At 70.0% G+C, this 21,033-nt stretch overlaps 3 protein-coding genes across 5 annotated transcripts; all 3 read right to left on the reverse strand.

Moving 5' to 3' along the window:
• Positions 1 to 829: 829 nt before the first annotated feature.
• ATG101 (autophagy related 101) lies at positions 830 to 2,935 on the reverse strand. Of its 3 annotated transcripts, none has more exons than XM_063359310.1 (3): positions 2,763 to 2,935; positions 1,895 to 2,183; positions 830 to 1,774 (listed from the first exon to the last, which is right to left on the reverse strand). In XM_063359310.1, exons 2-3 carry the CDS (start codon positions 2,144 to 2,146, stop codon positions 1,370 to 1,372), a joined length of 657 nt encoding a protein of 218 aa, XP_063215380.1. In that variant the 5' UTR covers positions 2,147 to 2,183; positions 2,763 to 2,935; the 3' UTR covers positions 830 to 1,369. The 3 variants fall into 3 exon arrangements, with proteins under 3 accessions (XP_063215380.1, XP_063215379.1, XP_063215381.1); XM_063359309.1 differs by having other exon boundaries at positions 2,683 to 2,934; XM_063359311.1 differs by lacking the exon at positions 2,763 to 2,935 and adding an exon at positions 2,541 to 2,560.
• A 2,063-nt stretch (positions 2,936 to 4,998) lies between these two features.
• NR4A1 (nuclear receptor subfamily 4 group A member 1) lies at positions 4,999 to 11,029 on the reverse strand. Its single transcript, XM_063359195.1, has 7 exons — positions 10,483 to 11,029; positions 7,071 to 7,876; positions 6,687 to 6,816; positions 6,402 to 6,553; positions 6,070 to 6,272; positions 5,809 to 5,987; positions 4,999 to 5,698 (listed from the first exon to the last, which is right to left on the reverse strand). Exons 2-7 carry the CDS (start codon positions 7,872 to 7,874, stop codon positions 5,442 to 5,444), a joined length of 1,725 nt encoding a protein of 574 aa, XP_063215265.1. The 5' UTR covers positions 7,875 to 7,876; positions 10,483 to 11,029; the 3' UTR covers positions 4,999 to 5,441.
• A 4,131-nt stretch (positions 11,030 to 15,160) lies between these two features.
• On the reverse strand, positions 15,161 to 19,507 carry TAMALIN (trafficking regulator and scaffold protein tamalin). Its single transcript, XM_063359081.1, has 8 exons — positions 19,360 to 19,507; positions 17,650 to 17,699; positions 17,200 to 17,254; positions 16,584 to 16,686; positions 16,400 to 16,493; positions 16,263 to 16,329; positions 16,079 to 16,145; positions 15,161 to 15,974 (listed from the first exon to the last, which is right to left on the reverse strand). The coding sequence occupies exons 1-8, from the start codon at positions 19,489 to 19,491 to the stop codon at positions 15,541 to 15,543; spliced, it is 1,002 nt and encodes a 333-aa protein (XP_063215151.1). The 5' UTR covers positions 19,492 to 19,507; the 3' UTR covers positions 15,161 to 15,540.
• Positions 19,508 to 21,033: the final 1,526 nt, after the last annotated feature.

Raw genomic sequence — 21,033 nt, forward strand, 5'->3', positions numbered from 1 at the left:
CCGTCGCCTTTTAATCCCTCCGTACAAGCCAGGGAGGCCACGGCCCCCAGCGCCATCCTGCTCCATCCCAAAGTGCCATCGAAGATGCTGCAGGCAAAGATGCTGCTGTCCATCCATCCATCCATCCGTCTGTCCGTCCGTCCGTCCATCCGCTGGGCTTGGGCCAGGCCCTACACCCTCTCGGTAGCCCCCTCGGCCTCCCGGGATGGCCGCCGCTCCTGCGCTGGGGCCGCCACCAGACTCTCTGCCTGCAGCAGCAGATTGCAGCCGAGGAAGAAGACGGCGAAGGCGACGGCGAGGCAGAGCACCAGGCCGATGGCGATTTGGGCAGCCTCGGCCACCCGCAGGTCCCCCCAGGCCCCGGCCCGCGCGCTGGTGTTCATCTCCTCTTCCTCCCGGGAGCGGAGTGTGGGTGTGCGGGGCAGTGGCGTGGCGGTGACAGACGGGGAGGGTTTAAGTGATGTCAGGGACAGTCTGAGCTGCCCGCATGGCCCCCCCCGACTCTGCCCAGAAGCTGGATCCCCCCCCGGGCAGGGCAACCAGCTTTGCCCCCCCCCCGCCTTGGTGCCACGGGGGTGGGGTGCGGAGTCCTGCACAGAAGGGGGATCACCCTGGGTGCGCCTGGGGGGTGCCCCACGCGGGATATCGCTCCCAGGGGGTGGCCAGCACTGACCCGGCCTGGTGGTGTCAGCCCCCCCTCCCCGTCCTACTGCCTCGCCCCACAGCACCGGGATGGGGTGGGGTCTCCCAGCTCAGCCTTGGTGCCCATTTCCCTCCCATCCCACGGGCACTGGCCCCATCCACAGCCAGGACGTGACCAGCTGCCACGTGAATGCAGAAACACTTTATTTTTCGCCCCAGAGGAGGCAGAGAGCTCCCCTCTGCGCCCCGCAGGGAAGCGGGGCTCAGTCCCAGAGATGGGGGTGCCGCCCGGGGGGGGACACACGGTGACAAGGGACAAGGCTGACGCTGGCAGTGTTGTGCAGAGTTGGAGAGCGGCCACCAGCAGGGCCAGGCGGTGTTCGGCTACCACGTTCCCCTCTGTGCTGGTCCCCAGCGTCACTCTGCTGGGCCACCAGCCCTGCGCCAAGCTGGTGCCAGTGCCTCATGGGCTGACCAGCAGCTCCTGCCCCGAGGACTCACCACCCCTCTGCCAACCTGGGAGCCGCCGAGCCGGTTCTCCGAGCCGGGTGAGCACCCCACAGTGCAAACCAAAACAGCAGCAACCCCCAATTAAGGGCCAGGCCGAGTCCAGCTCCCCAGAGAGGCTTTTTGGAGGCAGAGAGGAGGGAACCAAGCCGAGATGCTGTCCCAAAGAGCCAGGGCTGTGCCACCACGCGGGGTGAACCTGCCTCGGTGGCACCCGGCCCTACAGAGCCAGTGTGTCCTTGATGAGCCGGCGCATGGTGGTGGTGACTGAGGTGCCCAGGGAGTCCGTGATCTGGTAGGAGATCTTGTACAGGTAGGGCTGCACGTCCTTCAGGCTGGTGTCGAAGACGTTGTCCACCTCCGACTGGGTGGGCATCTTGGGCAGGTACTCATGGCGGTTCATCACCTCCACGATGTTGATGATCTTCTCGCAGAGCTTCTCGCCCACCTTCTCCCGGCAGATCTGCCGCTCCTGCTCGTTAGCCAGGTTCACCACGTTCACCTTGATGGTCCACAGCTCCCAGGGGATGCACTCGTCCGAGAAGGGCCAGCGCGACTTCTTCTTCTGGTAGAACTCCAGGGAGATCTGCCCCATCCCATCGCTGCCCGAGTTGCGCAGCGCGTCCTGCCAAGAGACCACGTGGCTCGGGGGGGGGGCCAGGGACGGACCTTCCCCTCACCGGCGAGGACACAGCATTAAGCTCCTGCTTTCGGCCCTGCCGAGTCCACAGGGGGGGTCCCTTACCTTGAACTCCCCAACAGCCTTGCGGAGGGCCCGATCCAGCTCCTCGGAGGAGACGCGGACGTAGGCGAAGTCGATGAAGTCGCAGTCCACGTCCTGGGTGCCCACGGTGCCGATGGAGTAGGTGCCCTCCTTCTTGTAGTGGAACTTGCCGGTGCTGCGGTGCAGCAGGACGGTGTGGAGCACCGCCAGCATGGCCTCCTCCACCTGCCGACCCTCCACCGACACCTCCAGCACCTCCGCACGGCAGTTCATGGCGGGAGTGAGCGCAGGGGGGGCACAACAGCGGGTCCTACAGGGAAAGAAGGGTGTTGGGCGGGGGTTAGTTGTGCCCCTGCTTGGGTAACAGCACCTCTGCCAACCCTCTTTACCCACCCACTGGGGACCCTGGTGTTCCAGCGCGGTCCCTCCCCACCCCACAGGGATTCAGGTGTCTGGGTCTGTCCCCTCAACCCCACAGGGACCCAGGCGGCCTAGTACACACACCCGCCTCGCAGGGGCTCCAGTCCGGGCCCCCCAAGGCCCCCTAAGTCCCAGTCCGGGTCACCCCACTCCCCCTCAAAGAGTCCCCTTCAGCATGGAAGGCCCCGGCCCTCTTCGTCCCCCGGCCTCCCTCACCCCCGGCTCGGCCACCCCCGGTTCCCCTTACCCCCGGCTCGACCCCCGGCCTCCCTCCCCCAGGCTCTCGGCCCCCCTCGCCCCGCCCCGCCCCGCCCCGCCCCGCCCCGCCCCGCCGTCCCGGTCCCGGCCCCGGCCCCGGCCCCCCTCGCCCCCGGCCCGGCCGCACTCACCGCCCGAGCCCGACCATCTGACCGCGGGGAGGAGGGAAGTGGGGGCAGCCCACCTACGTAGGGGGGGGGTCGGGACACACCATCTGCCGAAAGGACGGCGCCTCTGACAGCATCAGCCTTTTTTCCTCAATCTACGCCTCTCTCCGTGAACTCTGCGCCCACCGATGCCATCCCAGACGGCGGTGCGGCCGCGAGGGGGGGAATCACCGTCCCCGGTCTGCAGCTCTCGCCCCCCCCGCGCAGCCGCCCGCTTGGTTCGTTCCGGGGTGCGGCGCCACAGAGCTGGGCCTCCCGCGGCGCAGAGCGGCCACTTCCGCGGGGCGCTCCAGAGCTCACAGCTCCCCCTGGGCTGGAGGCTCCGGGGCGGTACTGCAGGGGGCTGGGGGCCCGGTGACCCCCAGTGACCCCCGCAGTACCACGGCCAAGGACGGGGGGACACGGGAACAGGCGACAAGGAGAGAGCACGGGGATGCACATGGGGACATAGGACATGGGCAGGGGCATGGGGGACACCCATATGGGGATGTGGGCAAAGCAGGGACACAAGGACACGGGACTACGGTAGCACAGGGGACATGGGGACACAAGGAAAGGGAGGACAAGGGGAAAAATGGACACAAGGGACAGAGGGACACAGGGATATGGTGACACGGGACACAGGGGATACTGGAGACAGGGACATGAGGACATGGGGGGCACAGAGACAGGGGGGTGATGGACACAGGGACACTGGGGACAGGGGGACTCAGGAATGGGTGGACATGGAGGACACAGGAACGGATGTATATGGGGACATGGGAGACACGGGGACATGGGGATGGATGGACACAGGGACATGGGGGACAAAGGGACAGGGGGGGTGGAGGGACATGGGGACATGGCGGCCATGAGGACATAGGGATTAGGGGCACTGGCATCAGGCCGCCCACGCCACCATGGGGACATGTGTCCTGGTGTAAACAGCAGGGAGGGCTGTGCCCGTGACATGTCACCGGGCGGAGGGCCGGGCACACGCTGTGACACACGCTCCTGTGCCGCTGCAGCCGCGGGGCAACCGGCATGGCCGGTGTCAGCCATGGGGCTATTTATACCTGGCCCTGCTGGCACCAGCGTCCCTGTCCCTCCTGCAGCAGCCCCTGCCAAGGGGATGGGGACAGGGATAGGGCTGGGGACAGGGTGGGCACAGGCCAGTCCGGCGCTGCGGGGAGGGGACAGACACCCACCGCCCTGCTCTGACCCGGCCAGTGGCCTCAGGGCGCCGGGGGGTGCCCTCCCTGGTGGCTTCGGGGTGTGGGGTGGCACCATGACAGATGTCAGGACGGGCAGATGCTGAGCTGCGGCGTGGCACAGCACGGTCATTCCTGTCCCGTGGCACAGCACGGCATGGCACGGCACGGCACGGCACAGCCATTCCTGCCCCACAGCACAGCACGGCCATTCCTGCCCCACAGCATGGCACGGCTCAGTATGGCACGGTGCAGCCATTCCTGCCCCACGGCACAGCCTGGGACGGCACAGCCATTCCTGCCCCATGGCACGGAAGAGCCATTCCTGCGCCACGGCACGGCATGGCCATTACTGCCACATGATTCCTGCCCCATGGCTTGGTGTGGTTGCTCCTGCCCCACAGCCGGAGCAGAGCCATGCCGTGCCATGCCGGCAGCCCCCCCCCCCCCATGTTGTCCCCCCCTCTGTCCCCAAGGCTCTCCCGGCCCCCCCGGCCATGGCCCCGCCGTGCGTCAGCGCTCTCCCCATGGCGGGGGCGGGCGGCAGGGGGGGGACAGAGGGGCCCTTGTTGTGTGCCGCCGCGGGGCCCCCCCGGCCCAATGCTCAATGTGTCTCTTGTTCGGCACTGGCCCTTGGTGTCCCCATTAACATTTGCTCCGGGGCCAGGCTGTCCCCAGCAGGAGGAAGGGGACAAGCCGGGGGACTGCACCAGCCTGGCGTGTCCTCCCCCATGCACCGGGACCCTAAGAGCCTGGCTGGGACAGGGACCCCAAACACTATCCATCTCCCCCCCCCGCCACATTGGGGGATGGCCCTGCCGATGGCCGCGTCCCCAGGGACACGGTGGGGACCCAGTCACGCTTCCCGGTTATTTTGGGGAGGATAAATCAGGCAGGCGACAGGTGCCGCCGGGGGGTGAGTGACGGTTCAAGGGCAGCGGCGAGGGCAACGTGCAGCTCTGGTGGCCCTGCTGTCCCCACCCCGGCTGTCCCCAGCCCTGCCGCGCCGCCCCCCCCCCCCGCTTCCAAATCACCAGCTATTAAATATAGATGATATTACCGGGGGAAGACGCATGAGAGAAAAGGCCCCTTTCAGTGGCTCTCAATATACGTACAAGTTTATATACAGAAACTGTCCAAAACAGGAAAAAAAAAAGAAAAAAAAATATAAAGGGGAGGGGGACGAGGCAAGCGGGGGGGAGCTGGACCCCCCCCTCCCTGCCCCCACGCCCCCCCCACTCTGTACAGGATCCGGCCGCTCGCTATTTACATCGGGGGCATTTTTACAGGGGAGCAGGGGAGCGCCGTGCCGGCGATGCCCCCCCGGGGCGGGTAAAGGCACCGGGGCTGCTGCGCGTCTGCGCCCGGCACCGTGAAGGCACATGGCGGGGACCTGGGTGTCCCCAAGGAATCTGAGGCGGGGGGACCCAGGCGTCCCCGGGGGTGATCCAGGCATCCCCGGGGGGACGGGGGTGTGGGTCCCAGGCGACCCCAGGGGTGGCAGCAGCCCCCCCCCCCCCCACCGTGGGGGACTCAGAAAGGCAGCGTGTCCATGAAGATCTTGTCGACGATGGGGGGGGGTGGCACCAGGTCCTCCAGCTTCAGGTAGAAGATGCGCTGGAGGCCCTGGGTGCAGAGGCTGCGCAGCTCAGGCAGTTTGCCCAGCAGCTTGGAGAGGCAGCCGGGGCGGCCCGGCTCGGCCCCCGCCGCTGCCACGTGGTCCTTCAGGCACCCCACGATGCGGTTCTGCAGCTCCTCCACCCGCTTCGGCTCCTTCAGCCCGTGGCGGTCTAAGGAGAGGGGGGGACACACACACACAGAGGCGTGAGGCCAGGGTGATGGCCGCGGCGTGGGGAGAGGGGCCAGCGGCGTGGTGACGGGGTGTGGGGGGGTGTCTCACCTGTGATGATGACGAGGGCGGCGAGGCAGGAGAAGGAGGGGACGTCGACGCTCATGCGGTGCAGGCTCTGGGAGAACTCGAGGATGGCGTCGATCCACTCGCCGAAGCCCCGCACGCACTGCAGGCGGTGCAGCACCACCCCGTTGCAGAAGATGAGTTTCCCTTCCTCCGGCTTGGAGCTGCGGGGACAACCGTGCGTCACCCCCCCACCCCCAGCACAGCCCGGAGCTCCCCGGTATCCTGCACCGTGCCGGGGCTCACCGGTATGCCAGGCGCAGGATGAAGAGCTCGAGGAAGGCGGATTCCAGCAGCAGGTCCTGGTCCTCCTTGGGCAGCTCGGCGAAGCCCTGGATCTTCTCGGCCCACTTGCGGATGACGTCCATGGAGCCGGTGAGCAGGTCGTAAAACTGCTGCACGTCCACCGAGTCCTCCTTCTCGAACTGGCACGGCGCCGACTCCTGGAACTGCAGAGGGATGCGCTCAGGATCGGGCCCCGGCGCGGCGGCGGGGAGGGCACGGGGTGGTATCAGGACGGGGTCAGGATCGGGCCCCGGCGCGGTGGCGGGGAGGGCACGGGGTGGTACCGGCCCTACCTTGGAGTAGTCGAGCTTGGTGGCGCTGGGGATGGAGTCGATGTGCGCCCGCACCAGGGAGGTGATGAGGCTGACGGGGGACGCATCCGGCGGCTGCTTGGGCTTGGAGGGCAGCCGGCCCCGCCGCCCCTTCAGGCTGTCGGTCCGGACCACTGCGGCAAGGGAGGACATGCGTTGAGCGTGTCTGTCCTCAGCCCAACCCGGCGGGCTGCAGAGAGGGAACCCCCCGACTCCTGCTGGGACACCCCCCCCCTCCCTCCCAACCCCAGGACGGGACCCCGGTACCTTCTTTGACCATGCCAACGGCCAGGCACTTCTGGAAGCGGCAGAACTGGCAGCGGTTCCTCCGCCGCTTGTCCACGGGGCAGTCCTTGTTGGCCAGGCAGATGTACTTGGCGTTCTTCTGCACCGTGCGCTGCGGGGTGGGGGGGAAGGAGAGGCCCGAGCTCAGCCCCGGGCACCCGGCGGCCGAACAAAAGCCCTTCTGTGCTCCCCTGCCTCCCGCTCCAGCCCAGCATCCGGCTCCGCGTCCGTCGGGGGGGGGGGTGTGGGGTATGCTCCCTGCCCTGCCCCTCCCCGGGGTGACCCACAGCATTCTCCCGCTGCCGCAGAGCATTGTGGGAATATCCCAGCAGTGAGTCCCTGGGGGGGAGGGGGGGGTCCCCTTACCTTGAAGAAGCCCTTGCAGCCCTCGCAGGTGCGCACGCCGTAGTGCTGGCAGGAGGCGTTGTCCCCGCAGACGGCGCAGCGTCCCTCGCCCGCCCCGGGGCTGCGGGCCTTGGCGGGGGCCAGTGCCGGCCCCTCCAGCAGCGGCGAGGCGGGAGCCAGGGGCAGCCCGGCGAAGCCCCCCGGGGAGCCCTGGGCCAGGGCGAAGGCGTCCGTGTCCAGTAGCCGCGGGTCCAGGCGGGGTGAGGGGCCCGGCTGCCCCTTCAGGGTCCCGGGGGACCCGCCGGGGCTGGGCGCCGGGGGGCCGAAGGCGAAGTAGGGGGGCTGTGACCCACCGCCCTTGGCCGGCTCAGCCCAGGGCCGCCCGCCCTCGTAGTTCGGCGGCGGGGAGTACGCCCCGAAGGAGCCCTCCCAGCCCGGCGCCTGGGGCGGCTGGAAGCCCGGCGTGGCGGGCGAGGGGACGGAGCAGGGGCTGCCGTAACAGTCCGAGCCGCTGGAGGAGAGGGTCTCATCCGGCTGCCCACCGAAGGCACCGGGGTAGCAGCCGTACACCTGGAAGTCCTCCAGCTTGAAGGCGGCGGCGGCGCTGGGCTGGCTGCCGGCCGGCAGCTGGTAGAGGAAGGCGTCGAACTCGCCAGCGTAGCCCTCCATGAAGGTGCTGAAGCTGGGCAGGGCGGGGGCGGCCGCCAGATCTGCTCCGGCCACCTCCATGGGGAAACGGCCACCCTCGGGGCTCAGCAGCTCGGCCGGGCAGCGCTCGCAGGGGCCGGCACCCGCCGTGCCGTACTGCGCCTGGATGCAGGGCATCTCTGTGGGGAGAGCGGGGCGTCAGTGGGGACCCCGCCGCTGCCCCTGGCCCCCCCCCAGAAGATGGAGATGGGGCAAGAACCGCAGGGGCTTCCCTAGGATCCCCACCCTCGTGCCAGAGCCGGACCCCCGGTGCCGGTGGCTGCCTGGTGGCGGCCACCGCTGTCCCCAAGAAAGGTCACGCCGCAGCCAATGGGCGCAAAGGACATTTGCCCAAAACGCTGGCTTAGCAAAGCTGGGAAAGGGAAGGAGGGAGGAATGTGGCCGGCGGATTCCCAAGCTCCGGGGCTGGCCGGGGGAAGCCAGCGCTGAACCAGGGCTCGAGGGTCCCGCTCCCCCCATGACCCATTTCGGGGCCTTTTGGAGAAGCAAAGGCAGCCGGAGCTGGCGGCTGCAGGGGGAGAGGAGCCCACCCCCTCCCGGCCCCGCAGCCCCCTGGCCCCGCGGCACAGATCTGGCCCCGCATAAGACGTAACAGGAGTCCCGGGTCCAGCTGAAAGCCAAGCCAGGAGTCACCCTGATGGCAAGACGATAATGTAATTCATCTCGCAGACCTTTAAAGGTCACGCCGCTCCTGGCCCCCGGCCGCTGCAGCCCCGACACGGCACCGCTGCCAGCTCACCCGCCGGCCCCCGGCTTCCCCCAGCCAACTCCGGGCAGCTTTCGCCGATGCCCAGAAAGCCGATACCCGCCCGGGGAGCCAGGTTTAAAAATACTCAGCATGGGTCCAGCCTTGGCACCCACCGGGTGGCACCGGCCCCCAGCCCGCTCCCAGTGCCCCAGTGGGGTTTGTGCCCATCCACTGGGCACCAGGGCTGTGCCGGGCTCAGCCGGTGGGTTCAGAGGGGAGGGTGACCCCCCAGCTGCCTCCTGTCCCTGCATACGGCCCGGGGGGGGCATGACGCCGTGCTGGGGACATGGCAGCAGGGGACTCCGGCTCTGCCGGCAGCAGCTTTCCCCGCCGGCATGCAAATCCCGGCTGCAAATCGCCGGCCTGGCTATGCAAAGCCTCGACCTGTCCTGCCACCCCGGCGCGGGGTTTGCCTGGCAGCAGCGGGCAGCGCCCAGCACCGTCGCCGCTTCCTTATTCAAATGCTTTTGCCCTCGCCCGCCCGCTCGCTGGTGGCGTTTGGGGTCCCCCCTGCCCTGAACCCCCCCCTGCCCGGGGGGAACCAGGCACAAATTCCTGCGGCCGCCCCCGCGCTGCCCACGGGTAGTAGTTGCAGATTCCTCGTTTGGGGAGCGCAGGCAGCTGCCCGTGCCCAGGGCCGGAGGCCGCTGCCCATGCGGGCTGGTGGCAGCCCCTGGCACCGGGCCCTGTGCCGCGGGTGGGCGAGAGCAGCCGGCAGTGCCGGGGGGGGGTAACGCTGCCCACCTCCCTGCCAGCACCTGCTGCCCTGCCCTGCCAAAACGCAGCCGCTGCCAGGCCTCTGTGGGCAGCGGGGGGGCTTGCCTGCACTTTCCTGCCTGCACGGCCATGGCAGTGCCCCCACTGCTGCCTGCACTGCAACGTCCCTGCTGCTGCCTGCACTTTCCTGCCCGCACTTTCCTGCCTGCTCCAGCTCCGCAGCTCCTCTGCTCAGGGCTCCGGGGGTGATGCCTGGTTTGGGGGTGGCTCTGCCCCCCACAGCCCCCCGGCGTCGGGGCTCTCCCTGGCTGCAGCCGGATCCGGCAGAGAGGCGGGGGGGTCGGGACCGGGGACCAGCTCAGCCCCGGCTCCGCAGCCCGACACAGCCCGGGGGCAGCCCCGACAAACGGTTCCCGGTCCCGCACGGCTCATCCCGGAGCCCGGGCATCGCGCTCGTCCCGGGACACCCAGGACCGGGACCCCTCGCTCTGCCGGCCCCCGCCCGGTGTGCCTCCCCTCCCCGCTTCTCCCGGGTGCCACCGGGTAGCCCCGAGGGTCAGCCCCGCACGGCGCTCACAGCCCGGTCCCTTCCACCGGGACACCCGACTCTCCCCGGTGGCACCGGGGCTTGCCGGTACTCGTGTGTCCTTCGGACACGTGAGCCCGGCTCCGCCCGGTACCACCGGGACACCCGACCCCGTGCACCTTGCAAGACGCCCACGGCCCCGAGCCCCCGGTGTCACCGGGACATCCGAATCAACTCCCTGAGTGCCACCCGGGAAGCGCGACCCCTTGCACTTTGCAGGACGTCCGCCGCTCTGAGCCCCCGGTGCCACCGGGAACCCCGACCCCAGCTCTCCCCGGTGCCGCCCGGGATACCCGAACTGGTTCTCCCCTCTTCCAACCGGGACGCCCGACCCCATGTACCTTGTGCAGGACGCCCGCCGCCACTCGCTCCCGGTGCCACCGGGACACCCGAACCGACTCGCCCCGGTGTCACAGGGACACCCGGACTGGCTCCCCCTCGGTGTCACCCGAGACGCCCGACACCGTGCACCTCCCGGCGTTCGCACCCCCGGTCCCCGGTACCACCGGGACACCCGACCCGACTCCTCCCGCTGTCACGGGGCCACCCCACCGGGCTCGCCCTGCTGCCACCCGGGACCCCCGACCCCGTGCCCCTCCCGCTGCGCGCAACGCGGGGACATCCCGCCCCCGAGCTGCCCCCCGCCCGCTCCCCGCCTCCCGCTGCCGCCGTACCCGGGTTGCCGGCGCGGCGGTGCTGGGTCCCCGCTCCGGTCGCCGCTCTGGTCCCCGCTCCGCCGGGCTCCGGCTCCGCCACTACTTTCTCTTAAGCGCTCGGTGACGCGCGGGGCGGCGCGCGGGCCCGTGACGCACGGCGGCGCCGTAGAAGGCGCGGGGGGGCGGTTCCGGCGGGGGCGCGGCCGTGACGCACGCGGGGTTCCATTGACGCAACCGCGGCGCCCGCGCTAAAAATACCCGCGCGGCTCCGGCTAAAAATAGTGCGGGCGCCCCCCGGCCCCCCTCCCCCCACCCCGGGGCTCCCGGGGCCGCCGGCGGAGGGAGGTGGGGGGGAAGGCGGGGGCGGGAGGCCCCGGTGTCGGCAGCGGGACGAGCGGCGAGACGGGACGGGCAGGGGCGGCAGCGGGGCCCGGGGCCCTCCGGGGGCCGGTATCCCCGGGGCGGGTACCCCGGTGTCTCCTCGGTGCTGCCGTACCCCGGTGTCTCCATCCCCGGTGCTGCCCCCTTGGTGCCGGTATCTCTGGTGTCGTTATGCCCGGTGTCCCCTCGGTGTCCCCATCCCCGATGCCCCCTTGGTGCGGGTATCTCCTGTGCCCCCTTCCCTGGTGTCCCCTCGGTGCCGGTATCGCCCATGCCGTTATCCCTGGCGCACCCTCGGTGCCGGTGTCTCCGCTGCCCCCATCCCCGGTGCCCCCTCGGTGCCGGTATCTCCGGTGCCGTTATCCCCGGCGCTCCCTCGGTGCCCCCATCGCTGGTGCCCCCATCCCCGGTGTCCCCTCGGTGCCGGTATCTCCGGCACCCCCATCCTTGGTGCCCTTTCTGTGCCGTTATCCCCGGCGTCCCCTCGGTGCCCCCATCCCCGGTGCCCCCATCCACGGTATCTCCGATGCCGTTATCCCCGGCGTCCCCTCAGTGCTCCCATCCCCTCTGTCCCCTCGTTGCCGGTATCTCCGGTACCCCCATCCTCGGTGCCCTTCCGGTGCCGTTATCCCCGGCGCCCCCTCAGTGCTGGCATCCCTTTCCCCCTGTCCCCGGTGCCGCTATCCCCGGTGCTCTCCCGCATCCCCGGCGCCGCTATGCCGGTATCTTCGGTGCTCAGCGTCCCCGGTACCCCCGCTGTCCTCCTGCCCGGTGCCCGGGTGCGGGACACCGCGTGTCCCGTCCCCCCCCCCGCCCCAGCCCGGTCCCGGCGGGGAGACCCTGGCCGGGGCGATGGAAAGAGCGGCGGCTGCTGGCGGGCGCCCAGCGCCGGGAACGGCGCCCGCGGGCTGGAAAGATGAGCTCAGCCCGTGCGGGGCCGGCGGGAGGGCGAGGGAGGGGCGAGGAGGGACCCGGTAACCCCCTCCCCCCGGTTCCCGCCGGTACCCGCTCCCGGGGGCGAACCGGGGGTCCTGGGGGACACTGCCCGCCTGGTCACTGAGGGAAGGGGCGTTAGTGCCACCCCCGTTAGTGTAACCCTCGTTACTGCCACCAGCGATGCCACCAGCAACGAACCCCCCTGTTAGCGCCACCCCCGTTAGTGCCACCAGCGATGTCCCCCCTGTTAGTGCCACCCCCGTTAGTGCCACCAGCGATGTCCCCCCCGTTATTGCCACCCCTGTTAGTGCCACCAGCGATGTCCCCCCTGTTAGCGCCACCCCCGTTAGTGCTACCAGCGATGCCACCATCAATGCCCCCCCGTTAGTGCCACCCGTGATGTCCTCCCTGTTAGTGCCACCCTCGTTAGTGCCACCAGCGATGCCACCATCAATGCCCCCCCGTTAGTGCCACCAGCGATGCCCTGCCCGTTAGCGCCACTCCCGTTAGTGCCACCAGCGATGCCACCAGCAATGAACCCCCCGTTAGTGCCAGCCCCATTAGTGCCACCAGTGATGTCCCCCCTGTTAGTACTCCCCCTTTAGTGCCACCAGCGATGCCACCATCAATGCCCCCCCCGTTAGTGCCAGCCCCGTTTGTGCCACCAGCGATGCCACCAGCAATGTCCCCCCCGTTAGCACCACCTCGTTTGTGCCCCCAGTGACGCCAGCCTTCGGCAATGCCCCCTCCGTTGGTGCCAGCCCTTTACAATGCCACCAGCGATGCCACCAGCAATGTCCCCTCCCTTTGGTGCCACCTCCATACTGCCACCAGCAATGCTTCCCCTTAGTGCCTCCCCCTTAGTGCCCCGGCGATGCCAGCCTTCGGCGATGCCACCCCCGCTAATGCCAGGTCCCCCCCTTTAGTGTCATCCCCATTAGTGCCACGAGCAATATCCCCCCCCCCTCGTTAGTAACCCCCCGTTTTTGCCCCCAGCGATGCCAGCCTTCGGCGATGCCACCCCCGTTAGCGCCAGCCCTTTGCTGTGCCACCAGCGATGCCACCAGCAATGTCCCGTCCCCCCCGTTAGTGCCACCCCCATTAGTGCCACTTCCACTAGTGCCACCCCAGCAGCGTCCCCCCCCGTGGCAGAGCCCCCCGGCACGGCCCCGCGGGGGGAGCGGAGCAGCCCTCGGGCCGGGGGGCCCGTGTCGGGCTCCGGCCCATCCCCGAGGCTTCGGGGCGGCTCGGCGGGGCCGGGCCCGGGGAAGAGCTGCCGGGACCCCCGGCGCTGGGACCGTGCCCGGCTTCCCGGGACCCCCCCCCGGCCCCGCCAGGAGCGGCGAGGGGGGAAGCCTGTCACCGGCGGAGACCGGGGGGGGCACGGCGCCGGCAGCCGGGGGGGTCCCGGGGGTGACGGGCCGTGGCCGCCCCCTCCCGCCGCCCGTTACCTCGCTCCGTCCCCGGGTCCCGCCGCCGCGCGGTCCCGCGAGCCGCCCGCCCCAGCCGGGGCCCCCATGACGTCACACCTGGCCGCTGACGTCGCCGGGATCCCGCGGCGTCACCGGGGCCGCCCCTGCGGGGATCCCCCGCGCTCGGCCGGGCCCCGCCGGGGTCCCCGCACCCCACCAGCGGCGCCGCCGGTACCGGCGCTCGGCCCGGGGGGCAAACCGGGAGCTGCAGCCGGTGCCGGCCCCATGCTGGGGGGCGTAGCCGGTGCAAACGGCGGGGGCACAGCCGGTGAGAGCCCGGGGGTACGGCCAGGAGTCCCTGGGACACAGCCAGGCCGGGGGTCCCGGAGCCAATGGGGGTCCCGAAGCCACTGGGGTCACGGAGTGTGGCCAGCAGCAGCCCCCTCGCACCCCTCACTCGGTGGCCGAGCTGGTGGTGGCACTGCTGGTGGCAGGAGGGTGACGCCAGCAGCCCCTGCACCCGGGATTAGCTGTACCCCAGCTCCGGGGGAGGAAACCCGAGCCCGTCACCCCGGCAAGGCCACGGGGATGCGTGGGGGGAGCCCTGGCTCACGCCGGCCCTGGGGCGATGGATCCACCTCAACACCCCAGTGGGGACACGGGGACACAGTGGCTGCCAGCCAACCCTTCCTGCTGCCCCCAGGGCCTGTGCAGCCGGGGCTGGGGTGGGCGTCGGGGGTTCACAGGGTGCCCACGGGCCGGGTGGGTGTCAGAGATCGCAGGGTACCCACAGCCGGGGCTTGGTCCCTGCTCCGGGCCTATATTTGTGGGTAATGACAGGCTGCTCTGGGGCGTTCCCGGGCCGTCCCCGGCAGCCGCGGCCCCACCAGCGTCGCCCGGCTCAGCCGGTGCCACGCGTGACCCCGGCATCCAGCCCATGGCACACGCAGCACCCGGTTGGGGCTAAAAAAAGCTCCGCGTGGGGTGGCAGCTGCTGCGGGGGGTGGGGGGGGAAGGGGTGGGTGTCCCGTGACGGGGACAGGGTGCCCCAACACTGGCAGCGCGCGGGCGGGTGCCGCGAGCGTGGCCCTGTGAGCCAGACCATAAATGTCCAAGTGCGGAGCCGTCCTGGAACGGGGACAAGGCAGGAGAGCGGCGGGGAGCTGGCACACCCCCCCCCCGCGCACATGTGCGCACACACAGCCCTGCAGCACACACGTGTACACCCCACACCCCCCCAAAACCTCCTGCAGACACCCCCTGGGGTCCCGAGGGGCTGAGACCCACGGGAGCCTGGCTGTGGGGTGCAGCTCAGAGCTGAGGCTCCCTCAACACGCAACGGCCCGGCTGGGGACAGTCACAAGTCACAGGGGAAACTGAGGCACGGAGCCCATGGCAGAGGGCTCTCCAGGCCTGCACGGCAGGCTTGTGCAAGGCGATCCCTGTGCAAGGGAATCCTCGAGCGAGGACACCCCCGTGGGTGCTCGCTGCAGCGCCTGGGGGGGGGACTCGGTGCCCCCCAAGGCCTCTGGATGCTGCTTCGGTGGGGCTGGGGGACAAGGGGGTGAGGGGGGACCCCGGTGCCCGCCCCACTCCCCCCGGGCACCCCGTCCCGGCGGGCGGAAGGGCTCGGGGTGGGACCAGCTTCCCGCCGGCTGCTGGAGGAAGCGGGGCAGGAAGGGCCTGGCCGGGGCCCTGCAGTGCCGGGACGCGACCCACGGCACCGGGGGCTGCCGCGGGTGGGGGGACGGGGGGGCAGGTCCCTGGGAGCCCACGCAGGGTCCAAGGTGACACCGGCCACCTTTCTGCCCAGAGCTTGGCCAGCCAGCGGGAGGGCGAAGGGGGCAAGCGTGGGGGGCTGCAGACCCATGGGCTCCCCAAAGGACATGTTCCCCGCCCCCCCCCAGCCAGCCTGTCCCCGTCCCCTCGGGGCTCTGTCCCCCCCCCCAGTCACAGCCACGCACCGCTGCAAAAAGTCTCTGTATTGGCGAGCGCCGAGCGTACCGGCGCGGTACAAAAGCCCCCGGGGCAGGGGGAGGCAGGAGGCCTGTGGCCCCCCCCCCGAGCCGGGGGTGGGATGCAGGGCCTCCCCCCGTGCCCCCCAGCAAGGAGGGCACCGATTCCTGAGATGAGCGGTGGCTTCTGGAGCCGCCTCGGGGAGGGTCCCACATCTGCCCCTCGGTGCCACGACCCTCATGTCCTGGGTCGGGGGGGGGCCGTCCTGGGACCCCCGGGGCCGACCCCGAGCTCCTTCCAGCGGCCCCCGGGGAGGGGGTTGGGGGGGGGGGGCACGCAGCCCCTTGCAATAAATAAATAAATAGGTCTGGGGGGGCGGCGGCGGCCCTGGCTAGAGGTGACTCTCCTCCTCCTCCAGCGCCCGGTTCAGTCCCGGGATGAACTTGAGCAGCCGCCGGCGGAAGCTGCTGTGTCGCCCCTTGCGGGGGGCGGCCGCCCCCTCCCCGGGGTCTCCGGTCCGGCCCCACAACCGCCCCGCCGCCCCCGGGCCCCCCCCGCACTTGAGGCTGGCGCTGCGGGTCAGGGCCGGCCGGGGGCGCGGCGGGGGGGGAGCGGGACCCCCGCCGTCCTTGTCGCCGTCCTTGTCGCCGTCCTTGCCGCCGTCCAGCGAGTCGGCGGAGGCGAAGAGGCAGGTCTGGTAGAGGGAGTCGTCGCTGCCACAGGCGCTGGGGCGGGGGGAGCCGCCGGGCAGCCCCCCCTCACCCTGCAGGCACGAGCGGATCGACTCCAGCGTGTCGTAGATGCTGGGGTCCTTGGCCACCACCCCTGATGGGGACACGGAGGGGGGAGGGGGAGCCGGGGGAGGTCAGGGGGGGGGCCGGGGGGTGCCCCACAGCTTACCCCAATCCCCCCCCCCGGCCCCCACTCACCCCGCACCAGCCGCTGCTCCTGCACCATCAGCGAGCGGTACTCCCCCCACTTCTCGTAGAGCGTTTGCTGTGGGGAAGCGGAGCGGGGGTGAGGCACCCGTGGGGGGGTCCCCAGCACCCCCTCCCTCCCAGCATCCACACATCCCCCCCCCCCCCTCCCCCCACCCCAGCAGCCACCCCTCACCTTCAGGTACTGCAGCCGGGCCTCCAGCTCTGCCCTCCGGATGGACGTCCCATAGAGTGTGTCGAGCCTGTGGGGCAGCAGCCATCAGTGTAGGGGCCGGGGGCCACCCAGGACCCCCCCACGTCCCCCCAGCTCACCGGAGCACGTTGCCCGAGCTCTTGATGATCTCCACGATCTCGCGGTGCCGGACGCCCTCCACGTTCAGCCCGTTCACCCCTGTGATCGTGTCCCCTACAGTGCAGGGGGTGGGGGGGACAGGCTCAGGGATGCTGGTCCCCGCTGTCGGGGCCCCCCCCGGCCACCCCCCGGGGATGCGCTCACCGGCCTTGAGTCCTGCCGCCTCGGCCGGGCTCCCGCCGTGCACCCGGCACACGAAGGTGAACATCTCCACGCTGTTCCTGTCCTGGTGGTGCAGCCCGTAGGTCTGAAATGGGGCAGGGGGGGCGGTGAGGGGCGCAGGGACCCCCCGACCCCCGGCGTGCTCCCCAGGCAGCAGCCATCAGGTGGCAATTGCAGTATTTAATTGCTGCCGGGTGATGTGGGGCAGCACCCCAGCCCCGGCAAGGGGGGGTGGGGTGGGGGTGTCTCGCCCCAGATGACTGCGCCCCAAGCGGGGCCCCCCCGGCCACCCCTGCCGTCACAGCTGGGGGTGGCTTCGGTAACCAGGCAGCCCCGTCAGCACTAAAAATAAACCCTGGCTCAGAAACAATTTAAAAATACCTTCGATGCAAAGCAAGGTGCGGGCTGGAAGGGTGGGGAGCGTGGCATGGCACGGCACAGCACAGCGTGGCACATGGCACGGCATGGCACAGCGTGGCACATGGCACGGCATGGCACAGCGTGGCACATGGCATGGCATGGCATGGCATGGCACATGGCATGGCATGGCACAGCGTGGCACATGGCACGGCACGGCACAACATGGCATGGCACCCACCTGGATCTCGAAGCCAAAGGTCTCTTCCGCCGCCTTCTCCAGCGTCACCACCCTCCTGGGGGACAGGGGGATGAGGGACAGGGCAGAGCCCCCAGTAGCCCCCACCCTGACTCAACCCCCAGGACCTCGGGCACGTCTCCGCCAAAAGGTGGCGGAGGGGTTTGGGTTTTCCCTGCGCTGGGCAGGACCCCACGGATGGGACTCCCCTCCCCGGGACGGGCACCCCCCCAGGTTGCAGCCTGTCCCGTCAGTGCTGGGCAGGGTCCCCCAGGGAGCTGGGTCCCCGTCGCTGCTCTCACCTGCCTCAGTTTCCCCAGTGAAATCACCCCCATTTCCCACCCCTGTGGAGCATCCAGAGCAGCATCCCAGGGCCGAGCCCCGACCCGCTAGGACACGGACCCCAGCCCCCTCCCTGTGTGTCCTCCCCCTGTCCCAGACCCCCGTCCCTACCTGTGCTCCTCTGGGGACTGGCTTGGGGACGCCCGCCTGAGCCCCGCACCCTGCGGCAGAGGGAGAGCCATCAGCGGGGGACACTGTCCTGGGGCACATCCCCCTGCCACCCCCCTCTGGCGACAGCCGAAACGGGGCGTCCCACCAGGACCCCACCGAACCCCCGGGGAGCACCGTGCCAAGCTGGCACCGAATCAGCACCAGGGTGCACCCACTGCCCTGCGGCCCCCCCAGACGGGCCGGGCATAAGGAGGCTTTTATCGGCGCTCAAAGCCACCCTCACATCTGCTCCGCGCTCGCCCCACGCTTTGACGTCACCCCGCACCGCACCCCACCCCACGCCACGCTCCAGGGGGGCCCTGGGCACAGAGGGGCCCTGTTGTGGTCACACAAAGTCGAGTTTTTTTCATGCAAAATTCCCCCCCTTCGGCCCAGACAATGTCCCCGTTGTGGAGGGTGCAGAGGCGTGGGCGGGCGGAGGGACCGGCCGGGCATGGCAGGACCCTCGCCGCAGGGCAGGAGGTGGCAGGGCTGTCCCCAAATGCCCCTCCACACGCGGCTGCTGGGCTCCGGCAGCCCTGGCGCAGCGTGGCCAGCGTCACCAGGAGCCGTGCCTCGAGAGCGGCACATGGCTCATCCTCGGGGGTGGCCAGGTGCCACCGGCTCCCCCTGCCCTGTGCCACACGGGTGTCACCAGCCCCGTGGCTGGCCGTCCTGAATGCATCCGCAGACATTTAAGTGCAAAACCACCAGAATTGGACACATTCACCACAGGGAAAGTTGCCGCCCGTCACGTCGGGCCCCCACGTCACCCCAGTGATGGGGAGGTGACGCGGGACGCCCCAGCCCCCTTGGGGACGTCTCCGGTGGTGGCCTCGGCCAGCGAGCGGGAGCCAGGCCGCTGCACGTGACCCGGCCTGCGCCAGCACGGCCGCGAGAGCCACTTCTGCTCCGGATGTCGGCTCCGCTCTCGCTTCCCCCCGACGCTCAGGAAGCGCCGCGGGGACGGAGGGGGGTGTCGGGGCGGTGACAGCCCCAGCACCACCAGAGAGGGGCTTTCCCAGGGACACGGTGGCAGATGGTCCTGGGTCCCACCAAACCAGACCCTGGGCGCCCTGCGCCCCATCCCCTGCCCTCCCCATGGGGCAGAGCCCAGGGCGCCGCGGGGACACGCCTGTCCCGGTGACATGGCCACATACGCCAGGGTGGGGGCCTGTCCCTGCGCCCCAAAGGCTGCAGAGCAGGACGTGGGGAGGAGCCGGGACAGGGCATGGGGCTCGTGGGGGCCACTGGGTCAGGGTAGGGGCACAGGGAAGATAGTGGGGCAGGACGTGACGCTCGGGGGGACAGCACTGGAGTGGGATGGGGACACTGGGAAGGTGTTGGCGCACGACATAAGGCTGGGGGGGGGATGGTGGTGTCACCGGGACAGGATGGGGACACGGGGTAAGGTGTGGGGGGGGTGCGGGGAGCATCGGGGCAGGACAGAGACACGGGGAAAAGGTCGCGGGGCGGGGGGGGGAAGAACCGGGGCAGGACAAGACCCCAGGAGAAGCCGCCGGGGCAGCCCCGCAGGGTGCAGGCACCGGTGGCCGCGCGGGACGGCGCCACCCCCCATCCCCGGTGCCCCGGTGTGTCCCCCCCACCCCGCAGCCCGGTGCTGACAGCGGCGCCGGGTCCCGGAGAGCAGCGGGGAGCGGGCAGCCCTACCTTGCGCACGCGGGGCAGGGTGCCGCCGGCGGCCGCCAGCGCCCGGTAGAGCTCGGCGGGTGCCGGTCGCTCCGGGGCCGCCGCCGCATCCTCCTCCCGCGGCCGGAGCCGCCGCAGCCGCCGCAGGGTCATGGCCGGGCCGGGCCGCCCCGCGCGCCGCTATATCAGCCCGCGGGGGGCGGGGCCAGATCTCGCCACGCCCCCTCCCATGAGAACACGCCCCTTCCCCGAGCAAACCACGCCCCTTCTGGTGCCAGGTCACTCCCCCAACATAAACCACGCCCCCGCGCTAAGCCACGCCCCCACCCCCCCCGCCCCGGCGCGGGGACGATGCTGGGGACAGCGGGGACAGGGGGCGGGGGGTGTCAGGGGTGTCACCGCCCCGGGGATCACCATGGGGATGACAATGGGACTGTGCGGGTGGGGGGGGGCTGTGTGTGTGTGTCAAGGATGATAATGGGACAGGGTGGGGGGGTGTCAGAGCGTCACCACGGGGTGTCACCGCCCCGGGGATCGTCTCGGGGGTGATAATGGGACGGTGCAGGGAGGAAGGGGGGGCGTCACCACCCTGGGGATGGTCTTGAGGACGATAATAATGGGCTGGTGCGTGGGGCGGGTCAGGGGTGTCCCTGCAGGGTGCCACTGCCCCATTGATCACCTTGGGGATGATAACGGGACAGTGGTGGTGGTGGGGGGGGGGTGAAGGGTGTCACCGTGGGGTGCCACTGCCCCAGGGAGCGCCCCAGGGATGATAACAGGAGGAAGGGGAGGGTTTCCCGGGGGCAGGAGCGATGCCGCTCCCAGCAGCTGTCTCGCTCCCCAGGACGAGACCCACCACCGCGGCCACATTTGGGGCTCAGTTCAAGGCTGGAGCCGGAGCCCCGGGCCGAGCCTCCAGCCTGGCAGACGGAAGATTTAAACCGCTCCTCAGGAGCTTTGCCAGTGCCAGGGCCCCGGGAAGAACAATTCCCGGAGGCAGGAATGGGACAGGGCTCTGGGCAGCCCCTTGCATTACACCCAGAGGTAGCAGGAATTTTCCAGCTGGAATTAGGGGTTTTGCCCAGATGTTTATCTAAAATTTGCCAAAAAAAATAATAAATCAGTTTGTGACAGTCCCGCTGGCGTTACAGCCCAGCCACCGGGCCAGGGGCTGGCCAGGGGCACCGGGCAGCTCCCGGAGCCGGGCTGCTCCCGCTTGGAAGCGTTTGGGAAAGGCCAGGATCGAGCCCACCACGCCGTCACCCTTCATCAGGGAGCAAAGAAGAACGTCCCATCCCTCTCCCCAGACCTGGCAGCCCAGGGAATGACGCGGACGAAGCCATCCCAGCCCCATTTTCCCACCACATTTCCTACAAGAGGAGTAATAAAGACAATTTTTTTGCTTTAAAAACCAAAAAGCATCCTCTCACCTCACCCGCCGTCTCAGCTTCCACGCCGGGGTCAGAGCGTGGGGGGCTGCGGCAGGAGCTGCAGACAAAGCCGGGAGCGAGGGGGGGATGAGCCCAGATGGCAGTTCCCCCGCCCCGAGTCTGAGCCCAGGGGGACCCCGGATTTTCCCCTTGATCCGCTCACAAGATGCTCGTTCACGGGAGGCTCTAATTAGGGAGAATTAGCGGGGGCAGCTTGCACAGAACCGAGCAAACAGGATTTTATGGGGCTGCTGGGCGGTTTGGA

Source organism: Chroicocephalus ridibundus, chromosome 24 (genome assembly GCF_963924245.1).
Source record: "Chroicocephalus ridibundus chromosome 24, bChrRid1.1, whole genome shotgun sequence".
Taxonomy (NCBI): Eukaryota; Metazoa; Chordata; class Aves; order Charadriiformes; family Laridae; genus Chroicocephalus; species Chroicocephalus ridibundus.

Coding starts and splice junctions, on each gene's coding strand:
- ATG101 (XM_063359309.1), bottom strand. Junction 1,775..1,894: donor AGGCTGTTGGGGAGTTCAAG/GTAAGGGACCCC, acceptor GTCTCTTGGCAG/GACGCGCTGCGCAACTCGGG.
- NR4A1 (XM_063359195.1), bottom strand. CDS start 7,874: ATGCCCTGCATCCAGGCGCAGTACGGCACGGCGGGTGCCGGCCCCTGC. Junction 6,273..6,401: donor CCAAGCTCGACTACTCCAAG/GTAGGGCCGGTA, acceptor ATCCCTCTGCAG/TTCCAGGAGTCGGCGCCGTG. Junction 5,988..6,069: donor ATCCTGCGCCTGGCATACCG/GTGAGCCCCGGC, acceptor TTGTCCCCGCAG/CTCCAAGCCGGAGGAAGGGA.
- TAMALIN (XM_063359081.1), bottom strand. CDS start 19,491: ATGACCCTGCGGCGGCTGCGGCGGCTCCGGCCGCGGGAGGAGGATGCG. Junction 17,700..19,359: donor CCCTGCCCCGCGTGCGCAAG/GTAGGGCTGCCC, acceptor CCTCTGCCGCAG/GGTGCGGGGCTCAGGCGGGC. Junction 15,975..16,078: donor GGAGCAGCGGCTGGTGCGGG/GTGAGTGGGGGC, acceptor TGTCCCCATCAG/GGGTGGTGGCCAAGGACCCC.